The 12419-nt window shown below is 48.0% G+C and overlaps 1 protein-coding gene across 1 annotated transcript in view; it reads right to left on the bottom strand.

Annotated features, from left to right (window-relative positions):
* Positions 1 to 12419, bottom strand: part of spata20 (spermatogenesis associated 20) — a 34068-nt gene that overhangs the window by 10397 nt on the left and 11252 nt on the right. Inside the window, exons 13-15 of the mRNA XM_061231335.1 lie at positions 9662 to 9870; positions 6614 to 6813; positions 5965 to 6045 (exon numbers count right to left, since the gene is read on the bottom strand). Of these exons, the coding sequence (XP_061087319.1) occupies positions 5965 to 6045; positions 6614 to 6813; positions 9662 to 9870 (490 nt within the window). The remainder of the gene's footprint in view (positions 1 to 5964; positions 6046 to 6613; positions 6814 to 9661; positions 9871 to 12419) is intronic.

Here is a 12419-nt window from a genome sequence, read left to right as displayed (position 1 = left end):
GATCTCAACTGTTGGAAAGAAAACCTACACATCTCACTAACTGCAGAACAGCGGCAGTATAAATTAATATACCATCTGAAATAATTACTCGAAGTTGTCAATGACCTTGGCCCAACCAACATTCAACTGGTTCATTACTCCAGATGACACAAATAAGAGATTCTAGTGGAAACCGCAAATCAAACTGAATCAAATCGCAATGGCCTAAACTTCACAATAAATTACTTGCCAAACCACCTTCAATATATAGAACAGCTATTACACGATCAACGGCAAAATCCATGGCTGGAAATAAAACAAACAGAAATGCAAATTCAAACATTCAACAACGGAATTACCTTTCCTCTCCAAGTCACTAGAAATCCATAACCGTTTCAAAAACCCAATGACCTCAACAACTTTAACAATAAGATCACATGTTGCACTGTCTCTGAACAAATTCCCTCCAATAAGGCATGGCCCAGACTTCCAAATAAAAAAACCTTTTACTTTCAACTCCAGGAAACTACAGAGAATCACTCACCTGGAAAACATCTGTGAAAACAACTCAATGATACAATGAGCACGAATCTGGAGATATGATATCAGCAATAAGTTCCTTCCTGCAATATCTCTAGGTGAAAACGTGCTTAAAACAAAGATTCATTTATCAATAGCCTTCAACGACCACAACTCATGTCATTCCCACCTCGAAAAAAAAGCCCTTCTCCAAATTATATAACTACTGTCAAAAACAAATTCCACTCGCTCAGCAGAATGGGAAAAGAGAGCTAGCTATCACTGCCAATAACAGTTTCTGGAAACAAATATGCAATAAATATCTTCACCATGGCTACAATCCCAAAACACAACAAACCGAGCCCATATTACACAACATAAAATGTATAGGAGAGGATCTATTGACACAAACACTGATTCTGTAACTACATTCATACCACCTGCTCCTGCTCCCAATCCAACCCTTCCGGAAAGGTATCCTGAAAAAGTATTCACTATTCCACCCCAGCCCTATACTACTACTAATTATTATTATTATTATTGTTGTTGTTGTTGTTATTATTATTACTATCATCATCAATATTATTCCAGCAGGAATATTGAATAGAGATTACAACCAGGCACAAATCAGTCTGCAATAATATGGTATATGTTATGATAACATGCACATTATAACCTGGCAGCTAAAGGATTCGTATAAGAGTTGCGTGAACAACACCCAGTAACAATTCATCTTGATAGTTGGTCAGTTACACTCATGAGACAAGCAGTTAACGGTAAAATGGCTGAAAAATGGCCTGTGGGTTTTTGAAGGAAGAGCAGCAGCAGAGGAAAGGGACCTGGGGGCACAGCTGCCAACCCCGCCCCAACCCTCCAGAACCCCCCGGCCCAAATTCTGTCACTCATTATAGATGAGAAAATCTCATCAACTGCAAAAGCACCAGGACTAAAACTCAATTTCACATACCGCAAAGCGAAGCAAAAATTCATGACCTGCATATTCCCTTCGGTTTAAACGGACGTGTATGTGCGTGCGTATAAATGTGGGTGAGTTTTTATGTGTGAGTAATTCAGATATTTCGGTACATTTAAGCAGGATGCGTTTTCTCCTCTGGAAGTTCTTGAGGTATCCTGGCTGTAGGAGCTTCAGGAAGACTAGGAGAGCCATGGTGAGTCACCATGGACATCACAACAGAGAAAGACGGAGGCATATAGACAGGTGAAGAGAGCAGGCCACGGCCTCAGTATCAGTTGTCAGCCAGATACAGTCATTATAAATAATGCTTTTTATTACAGCTCAACGATTCAAGTGCCAACTCCACGAAGAGAAACCTGCTTCTCCAGCGCTGATTTTTATCCATCTATAGTTCCATGGTCCGACGAGGGATGAAATGAAATCATCGCTGGGTAATTTCACCCTATCAGAGATGCAGGATTTCTTAGCGAGGTCAAAGCCCTGCTCTCCCAGTGTTCAGTTATTCATGACAGGAACACGTTCGTATGAATACTGTATGAACACAGTAACCCAGCAAACACCCCAAGGCCAAAATGTGGTGCGGGTAAGCAGTCGTTTTTCTTTCACCCTCTTTCGCTCCAAAAGAATACATGTTTACACCAGGGACCAGAGGCACAGATTACTTGACTGCAGGTTCAGCTCAATACGGAGGAATCATCTATATTTCAGCAGGCTCCTGCGACTATGCAATCAACTTTTTTTTTCTTTTTTTGGCGATGTCCAAGTCAATTAAGCAAACAATTTACCCAGAGCCCATCTGGGGTTGCGATGCGATACAGGCCCGGATAAGCAGACCGGGTTTCCTCACTGTTGCTCGGACAGATGAAATCCTCCACTGTCCGTTTTAATGGCTCTCAGTAACTCATTACCGATAGCCTGCTCTTGGGCTGCTGAGCCAGGCAGCACTAAGAGCCCCCCCGCCCCCCTCTCCTGAGTCCCCCCCGCTGGCTCACTGGCGTGGAGCTCCATGGGAGATGTTCCGTGCACTGTATGGCCACTGCTGTTTTACCATAGCAAATAAATAAATAAAATACATCTACCCAGGGGGTTGATTCCCTGCCAAGGTACTTTCTGTGCTGAGATCGCATCTCCATCTGTAACCCTCTCTGCCTTTTCTCTGACTGAATAAAGATACAGAAATACACAGGAGGGCTCGATGGACCACTCTGCTAACTTCTAAAAAATACAATAAAAAACCCACCTACGTCGGTTTGTTCTGTGAAGGGTGAAAACATCTTAAATCATTAACAGCACCGAGGACATGAAAAGAATAAAATAGAGTGATACATTCATTCATCTCCAGATTGAACAGCGGGTTTAAAAGCACTGTATTGAACTCCATGGGTCAAGCAGACACCCCCGTTACATTGGTACATGTTCACGTGCTCTCTCGATCACGCCCTACGGCTACAGGCCTTTGTCTGCACAGATGGCACAATCACAGGGAAAAACCCAGTGTGTCTGCTACCTTCCACACTCTTACTTAACAGAATCGTGTGCTCTACATTGGAAAAGCTACAAAATCACAGGAGACAGACACAGACTTACTGGCTGCTGTCTTTGTAGGATTCACCAATCAATACAAATCACCCACATAGCCATTCTCTTTTTAAACTCCAACAATTAGCTAACAGCTGAAGTGAAGCCAGCCTTGTGCGAGATGACAGTTATGAGTGAGGTAATTGAGCAGACAGCCATGCACTCAGTTTGGCCTTGAGCTCACACTGGAACATTGGGAGTAATTTTTTGCCTCAGCCTTAACGCTTGTGAAGTCAAGTGAAGAAGTAACTGTGTCATGCGTGACTGCTACAAAAGACATAAAAGGTCAAATGTAGGGTCATTGGGGTCAGGGGACTGATATGCTTTGCTGCACAGGATTAAGCAGGACAGTTAATCTTTTACACGCTGGTCTGAGAATGTTAGCCAGGTCTGACACGATTGTTCATTAATCACTTGAATGCACTTGCGTTTCTCTTATACTGAATGTCTGGACAAGACAAATGAATGTAATGTAATGTAAGCAATGGTTTTACTGTGTGTCTCAAGTCAAAACACATTGGTCAGGGTCTGTTGCTACCCGGTCTGTAGCTATAGAGTTAGATATTCCTGGTCTATATTAAATTGAACATATGCTGTGGTACAGGGTGGATTTCATCACTAAAACCTTTCACTTTCATAGAAAGGATTTGTCTGTAAGAGAAAAGGACTGTTGACAGTATTTTACATATACCATCAGCATTTGAATGACCATCAGCGTGATCAAAATGTGAATTGTGGAGAGGATGAGAGAGCCAAGTGAATCTAAAGGCAATCGAAGGCACTCCACTGCCAGAGGAGGGGCACTGGCCAACACTGTAATTACCATATTTCAAATATGTGGCTGCCAATTTGTTAATATTACCACAAAATGCCAAATAATGCTACAGGATTATTTTTACGACGTTCAACAACTAATGAAAAAAGTAGAAGTACATAGTAATGCAGTGGTAAACTGTAAACTTACATTTACAGTTGTGTGGTGCTGTAATGCAGCCTAGAGACACTGCGTTGGCATCCGCACATGCAAGGGATGATTTGCCTGCAATTTCTGTCAAGTTCTGCCAGCCCCAGCATTGAGGCAAATCATTTTCTAGGAATTTGGAGATTCTGAGTGGGATATGCTCATCTTGGAAACTGTAGTAGAATACAGCAAACAGACACTATTTTACTACTGTCAAATCCAGCTCATTTATATGATCTGTGTTCACCCCTACGTAGCATGTGAAAGAGCAACGAAAGTCTAAAACTCCTTGTATGGAGGCACTCTAAATATCCATACAACTGTAGACAGCAAAATGCCTGCAGTAGCCAGTAACTCAATGCAGCATCATTAATAAGTACAGAAGTGACCCAGTCATGTTTCTACCTGCCTCTATGAGAGGTATTTTGCTTATCAGGCCGTTTCATTAGGCATGTGCTAAGACATGAGGCGTAATGGTGAGACATGGTACGGTGTAATGAGCTCCATGATAAATGTGCTGGAGGTGTTCCTGGGGGAGCGCCAGTCTTCATACATGGACCCACACATGGGCCCCGCAGCCCAAAACAGAGACCGGGCTCCGTCACAAAACCGCCTCGCACCCTCAGCGCCGAGCGCAATCTTTCAGTCACGGTTGAACCTGGTCCAAAATGCGCTCGCCCTCACCTGACCACGTCTCCCCCGACACTCCCCGGCAGAACTGCCCAGGGGTGGCCCTGCCCCAGTTTCCACACGGACTAGCGCGGCGGCTGTGATTTATGCACTGCCAGCATAGCGCTAACTCTCTTTCCCAAGTGCTCACATCCCCCCTGGGGCTCCGGTCCCACAGTAATGATTCCCCACACTAATCCCATGAGGACCGCTAGCACATAACTCACGACAGAGACCCACACGCGCGGGGGGGGAGAGGGGGCTGCTCAGGCGGCAGAGTCAGCCTCGGGAGAGGGGCTCGTCCTGAGGAATGCTGGGAAAAGCGCAGGAGACAGGGCCTCAGACCTATAAAAGAATCTCTCGGCCTGACCTTTAAACAGCACAAACCAGGAAGCACGGCCTCTAGCATTAGCCCTCGCTAAAGAGATAGGCGCTAATTATTCCAGGAGAGCTCTAGCGCTTTGCACCGCGCGCTGGCTGGCCTGTTCCCCCCTCTCCCGTGTGTCGGGGGCAGGGTAGAAATATGACAGCTTGACCTTTCCACAAAATTAGTTTTAGCCGCTCATTAGACCTGGGGCCTCGCCAGCAGTGAGGAGCTCTCTCCCACTGCTTGAGTTAGATGGATGGATATAATATTTTTGATAGTTTTATGATTAGTTTTTTTTTTTTTTTTAGTTTTATGGTTAGTATTGTGTGCTTCCTGGCAAAGAAAAGGCTTTAATGAAAATTGTGAAAGAACAGAAGGATCCCGTAATGACCCTGGCTGTGACTTCACATATTGCAGCATTTGGAAACAATTCCATATCCATATGTCTCTGCACCGTCTGTGCAGGGGACATCGTACAGGGACCACAGTACTTACTGTCCCAACGCTGCAGTCAAAATGGAGGCCCAGCGCCCATTCCTGAAATTACCCCATGATACCCTCCCAGTGGCTGGGAAACTGGACCCCCCTCTCTCCCCTTAACCAGCACACAGAGGGCCCTGGGGCCCCCCTCTCCCCTCTAACCCAGCAGACAGGGGGCCCTGGGGCCCCTCTCCCCCACTTTACCCAGCACACGGGGGGCCTGGGGCCCCTCTCTCCCACTTTACCCAGCACATAGAGGGCCCTGGGGCCCCTCTCTCCCACTTTACCCAGCACATAGAGGGCCCTGGGGCCACTCTCTCCCACTTTACCCAGCACAAAGAAGGGCCCTGGGGCCCCTCTCTCCCACTTTACCCTGCACACAGAGGACCCTGGGGCCCCTCTCCCCCACATTACACAGCACACAGAGAGCCTTACTTTGTGGGGAAGGTAGAGGGAGTTGATGCAGGCGATGAGACGGGCTGTGTCTTCGGCGTCAGGCTCACCACAGATAACGATCTGAGGAGAGAGAGGGAGGGAGGGGAGAGAGAGGGAGGCAGAGGGGAGAGAGGGGGAGGGGGGGGGGAGAGAGGGGGAGGGGGGGAGAGAGAGGGGAGGGGAGGGTCAGTTAGGGGTCTTTGGGGGGAGAGGGGGTCAGTGAGGGTTCTGCCCGAGTGCAGCAGTAATGAGGCAGCAGGTGGCTTCTCCGTGCCATCTGCCCTCACCTCAGCCTCCAGCTCGTTTCCATCCTCCTCACCTGTCCTCCTCTCAGAGAACCAGACAGCCCCAATCCCCACTGTCTTTCATGTGCGTGTGCGAGGCACTGCTAGGAAAGGAAGTGCTTTGAAAAACAGAAAATACCCTAAATCTGGGATCGTCAACTCCGGCCCTCGATTCCAAATCCAGCCCTGGTTTTCTTTTCACTCAAGTAATTAGTGCTACCGACTGGCCAGACTGTCTTCCCACCGGAATCCCAGGAAAAGGGAGGGTGGAAAACCTGCAGTTGTTGGCCCTTGAGAACCACGAGGCCAGAACATTTCTAAAAGTTACTCAGCCCAACCAGGTGGTGTGTAAGAGCGCTGGGTACCTGTTTGAGCGTGAAGTGCTGGGGCAGGAGGCTGCGCACCATGTCGGGCAGGGCGATGGGCACCTTGGTCAGCCGGTCGGAGAAGGCGGCCAGCAGCTGCTGTGAGCGCTGGGCCCACTCCTGCCTGCCCGTGTACTGGGACAGACGCAGGAGGCTCAGGGCGGACACAGAGTTAGCACTGGGCTCCGCTCCGTCCTGGTCTGTGTATGGATGATAGAGACCATCAATGCTACCAAAGACTACCAATGCGGACCTATGTCTCTCAAACCTAATGATAACAATTAGCTATTTAGCTGATGCTTTTATCCAAAGTGACTTACAGTTGATTAGACAATCCCCCCCTGGAACAATGCGGGGTTAAGGGCCTTGCTCAAGGCTCCAACAGCGGTGTGGATCTTATCACGGCTACAGTGGGGCTTTAACCACCAACTTTCCCAGTCATGTACCGTAGCCACTGTGCTATAGGCTGCGTGAAATGATGTGCATTGATGAAGGCACTATTTCCAGTAGATGTTAGCCTTTCATTTTTATCAGTAACCCAGTAAATGTTTATGCCTGGAAATGTTTCTATCTGGTCTGCGCCTAGCAACAGTAAGGGGACGAGCTTCTCCTGGCCTGTGATGTCACTGTGCTCTAGAACCCATCAGCAGTTAGAGGTGTGGGGAGGCAGGGGAACCTGGGCCAGGAGAGGGGAGGGGCCATGAGGATGACTGACAGCTGTGGAGCGCCACTATCCTTATGCAGAACCTGCCCACACACTCATACACACACAAACATGCGCACACGTACAAGCATACACGCACAAGAATGCACGCATGTACAAGCACGCACTTACTTGCACACATACACACAATCGTACACACACATACACTACATGTACAGACACAGACGAAACATACAAATACACACACATGCACACGCAAAGACATACACACACACACAAACACATACACACACACACACAACATGTACACAGACAAACACACAGACGTACATACAAATACTCACACATGCACACGCAAACACATACACACAGATATGCACGTGCACACAGACACACAATCAAATACACACACATACACGTAAAACAAGTACAAAAAAAAAACCACACAAACACAAATAGACATGTGCAAACAATGTACACAACTGCACATGGACACATGCATCAGCACACACATAAGAGCACATCCACACACACGGAGAAAACAGACAGGTCCACACACTCCCATGCACAAACACAGGCAGGAGCGCATAAAGAAACACAAACATACACACGAGCGTTCGGTTAAGGTTGAAATAGAGATTATTCATGATTATTTTCCTCCACAGTCACATTATGGGTGTGCGGTGAAATGAGGTTAAACGGTGCGAGGTTTTCGGCAGGGTGTAAAATTGAGAGTGGCGTACGGTTTGGGAGGTAATCCGTCTTCCTGTGACAGGGAGAGGGACTGGGTTCTGACACTGTACACTGCGGTACCGCTCTTAATAGAGCAAAGCCCAAGTCGTGGGCTCACTGTAATGCTACAGTCAATCTAAAAAGATGAGAAATCTCTCTAACGTCCATTTTAATTTATCAAAAGCAACAACAACAAAAAAAGTGCTTCTTTCTCCCCGTATCTCATTTGTGTCGGAGGCATTTTCACAGTACCATCAGTCAAAACGGGGTACAGTGGAAAGTTAGTGCGACTCTGCATGTTGGTTCCTGCGGTGAATATATGGAACCAAGCCATTACAGTCACCGTGACTGGGCTTAGCTCTCCAAAAATTGTTTTTCTGTGCTGCTGGGAAAAAAGACGTTGCGCGCACACAAACACTCCCACACATTGACCCTTCTTTGAATGTTATTGATGCAGAATTTATTCAGACAGGCAGGGAAGATGAGGAATGCTAATCGGCTGACAGGCGTTGAACGGAAGGGGGCCCCAAATCCAGACGTAACAGTTACCCTAGCGGTGCCATTTTAATGTTCCAAAGTCCTCTTGACAAGTTAAATTTGTCAGGAAGGGAGTGTGTTTCAGACTGCGCTCCTATTAGATCAGTAGCTCACACCCCAGTTCTGTAGGTTTGCCATTTTCACATTTTAGGCTGATATTTAGACTTTAAATCTTATTTCTATTAAAAAAAATATATAATAAAACAAAAAGATTGGCAATGAGGTGAGACAGTTTTACTCATTTCATGATTTGCCAATGGGGCAAGACATTTTCACTCGTCAAGCAAAAAGAAAGTTTCGACTTCAGAGAAAAAAAAAGATTTTAAGTCTCATTACAAGACTAAAACACTTAAGACGTACTTTTCTGGCAGTGTAATTTGGCAGACCTGATTCAACTCATTAGCAGCTCAATGATATCTCGAGCTGTTGAATGAGGTGTGACCTATTAGAGTTGGAGTGAGAACCTACAGGATGGCACATCTCCAGGAACAGGGTTGGGAACTGAGATACTGTAGGATTGAGACACAGCCGGAACCAAAGACCTCAGCGATATCCAGAGAAGCCCCTCACTCTGACGGCCTCACTCACTCTGATGGCTGCCCCTCACTCTGATGGCCGCCCCTCACTCTGATGGCCGCCCCTCACTCTGAAGGTCGCCCCTCACTCTGATGGCCGCCCCTCACTCTGATGGCCGCCCCTCACTAAGATGGCCGCCCCTCACTCTGACGGTCGCCCCTCACTCTGATGGTCGCCCCTCACTCTGATGGCCGCCCCCACTCTGATGGCCGCCCCTCACTCTGACGGCCGCCCCTCACTCTGACGGCCGCTCCTCACTTTGACGGCCTCACTCACTCTGATGGCCGCCCCTCACTCTGACGGCCTCACTCACTCTGAAGGTCGCCCCTCACTCTGACGGCCCCCCTCACTCTGATGGCCTCACTCACTCTGACGGCCCCCCTCACTCTGACGGCCCCCCTCACTCTGACGGCCCCCCTCACTCTGACGGCCTCACTCACTCTGAAGGTCGCCCCTCACTCTGATGGCCGCCCTCACTCTGACGGCCTCACTCACTCTCAAGGTCGCCCCTCACTGTGATGGCCGCCGCTCGTGCTCACCCTGTTTGAGAGCCAGCAGCAGGGTGGGGTCGTTGGGGTCGCTGCTGAAGTAGCCGCTGCCCTGGCCGTCCCAGAAGAGCGCGTCCTGCTGCAGCTGAAGCTCCTCCGCCCACTGCAGCCAGCGGGGGCTCAGAGTGGCCTCATACAGATCCAGCAACCCGCTCACCACAAACGCATAGTCATCCAGGAAGCCAGAGATAGGAGACGCACTGCAGAGTGAGAGAGAGAGAGAGAGAGAGAGAGAGGGAGCGGTAGAAAGAAGCAGAGAGAGGAGGAAGGAGAGAGGGAGAGGGTGGATAAAAGACAGAGACAGAGAGGGGGGAGAGGGAGAGGGAGAGATAGAGAGGGGGGAGAAAGGGAGATGAAGAGATAGAAAGAGATGAAGCGATAGAGAGAGGGAGGGGGAGAAAGACAGAGAGACTTGCCATTTTGCATAATTATATATATATAGCAGGCATGATCCATCAGCCCATCAGAACATGAACCTGCAATTTCTCGGAAAGTCCCTCACCACAAACCCATTATGCAAAACCACTGGATAACTCTTAAAAACTAAGATATGACTGCTTTCGGTAATTACCAAAAAAAACAACAACAAAGTATGGAAAACAATCAGCAAACAACAATCAACAATCTGTTTGGTCTACATTTGCATTCATGATTCATGGTGCTTTCGCATGATGTCATTGTCATCCAACTGGCAAGTAAATCACTGAAGGACAAGAACTCCATGAATGAATGTGAATGCAGAAGCACCTGTCCTCTATCCACACAGTTCCCAGCTTGCTCTGTGCTGAGCACGGAGAGACGGACGGTGACAGGGTCAGCGATAAGGGGGGGGGGGGGCGCGGTGGTGGGGAGCACGGTGATGGGATGGCAGTTTGGATGAGGAGAGTGCGATGTGGCAGATGTGCCTCCCTGAGACTAGCCATGCCCTGCAGCCCTGTATGAGGGACGGGGGAGGACAGAAAGGGAATGGGGTGGGGGGACATAAAGCACCTCTCAGCGCTATCTAGCTGCAGTGCAGCCAAAGGGGCCTGTCAGATGTACTGGCCTGCCCAAAGCCTCCCACTCAACTATAAAGCTCCACTTGGTAAGTCTCTTTTCGTCGTTGTGCGAGTGATGACAGCATATCTTGGTGTCACTTTTCAGTACCTGGACAACTGAAAGGAAATACACACACGCATGCACAATCACACACATACATACACACACACACACACACACGCACACTTGTTTTTGTTACATTGTGAGGACACATGACTGTGAGAGTACGAGTGGACACACACACACAATGGAAACCTGGGATCAAGGAAAAGGGATCAGCTGCTTTTATCCCACACAGCCCATCAACAGTGGAACTACAAGCCCGCTTTGTTGAAAACTGCCTTATAGATCTTTAGCCCACCAAAGCGAGAGTAACAAGGAACCGAAAAGAAGTGCTTTTTAATGAGCCTCTTAATCCCCATCCTCCCCAAGACTCATTTTGTTAGCTGCTAATCAAGCCTTGGCTAACGTGATTTTGTCTCGAGTAATCCGGCCGATGAGATGCAGTTCTTTTGTCCCCCCGGTTCCTCTTGCTGTTGAAACATCTCCACGCTGAGGGCTGATAGACTGACAGTCCGTTCACCCCCCCCCCCCCCACCCCCGGCACTCTGCATTGGCCTGCCGCCATTAAAAGCGCACATCCATCGACTGTGTGGCAGTGTGCCCTGCAGACACGAACGTGGAGCGCTGGATACGCTTGCCTGACCTGGCTACTCAGCGGAGTACGCTTCTGCCATTACTCATGCCCCAGAGATAAAGGGAACTGACCTGGGATACGGACACGAAACCCTGTTAGCCCTTCTGCATTCACCTCTGTCTCAGGGCACATTAACCTCCTCCATTTTACTGGGTCTGGCCCTCATAATTCATACTTCTGCATTACTGCTGCCGCCATTACAACTGCACATTCTCATAGAACATGTCACCCACCCAGGGAGGTTAGGAAGTTAGGCTACATTTCAGTCCAAAAATGATATAGGTTCTTCACCTTGCATTGAGACAACCCTTTCCATGCTTAAAGTATCATGTTTTCTGTAGTTTTATGACTTTTATGAGTTGCTGCCAAGGCCACATGTTAGGTCTGGGTTGCAAATGTGCATGTTTCAGCGGGAGAAAGAGCCAAGCAATCTTCCTCACCGAGAGGAAATCAGGCACAGCAGCTTCACAATCAGCGGAGAACAGCAGACTTTCCTATAAATTAATCATCTTCAATCTGGCAAGGTGCTGCTGCCGTGGAATTATTCAATCCAGAAAGAGGGAAATCCTCTGGTGGCAGATGGAAGCAAATTAAAAGCAGCCTGACAGATTTCTGCTTCGAGAACGCAAAGGCCATCAGTAAGACTGCTCTTGGAATCCTGTGAGGAAGTTCTTTCGCAAGAAATCAAAATGGAGTCAGTCCTGAGGTCCACACATAAGCACTTGTGAGCCATGTTTTGGGTACTGCAGAGAAATGTCAAAAGGAGGACAGAGGACCGCTTTAGTTTATGTTCATGTGGAAATGATACAGACGGATGAGTACCTAACTCATTAATGAAGCAACACTCTTAGGAAGGGATTCCTGCCCCACCTCCGGTACTGAACAGCCCATACACAAACAGCTCATACATAGCTTAGTTTCAACAACCATCTGGCCCTTTCTCTGACACCATTACAACTGACTGAATAGAAAATAACTAAAAATAGAAATATGACTATTGTGTATCTGTGTGTG

This window comes from Conger conger, chromosome 2 (genome assembly GCF_963514075.1).
Source record: "Conger conger chromosome 2, fConCon1.1, whole genome shotgun sequence".
Classification (NCBI taxonomy): domain Eukaryota; kingdom Metazoa; phylum Chordata; class Actinopteri; order Anguilliformes; family Congridae; genus Conger; species Conger conger.
This window is presented reverse-complemented; position numbering and strand designations above follow the sequence as displayed.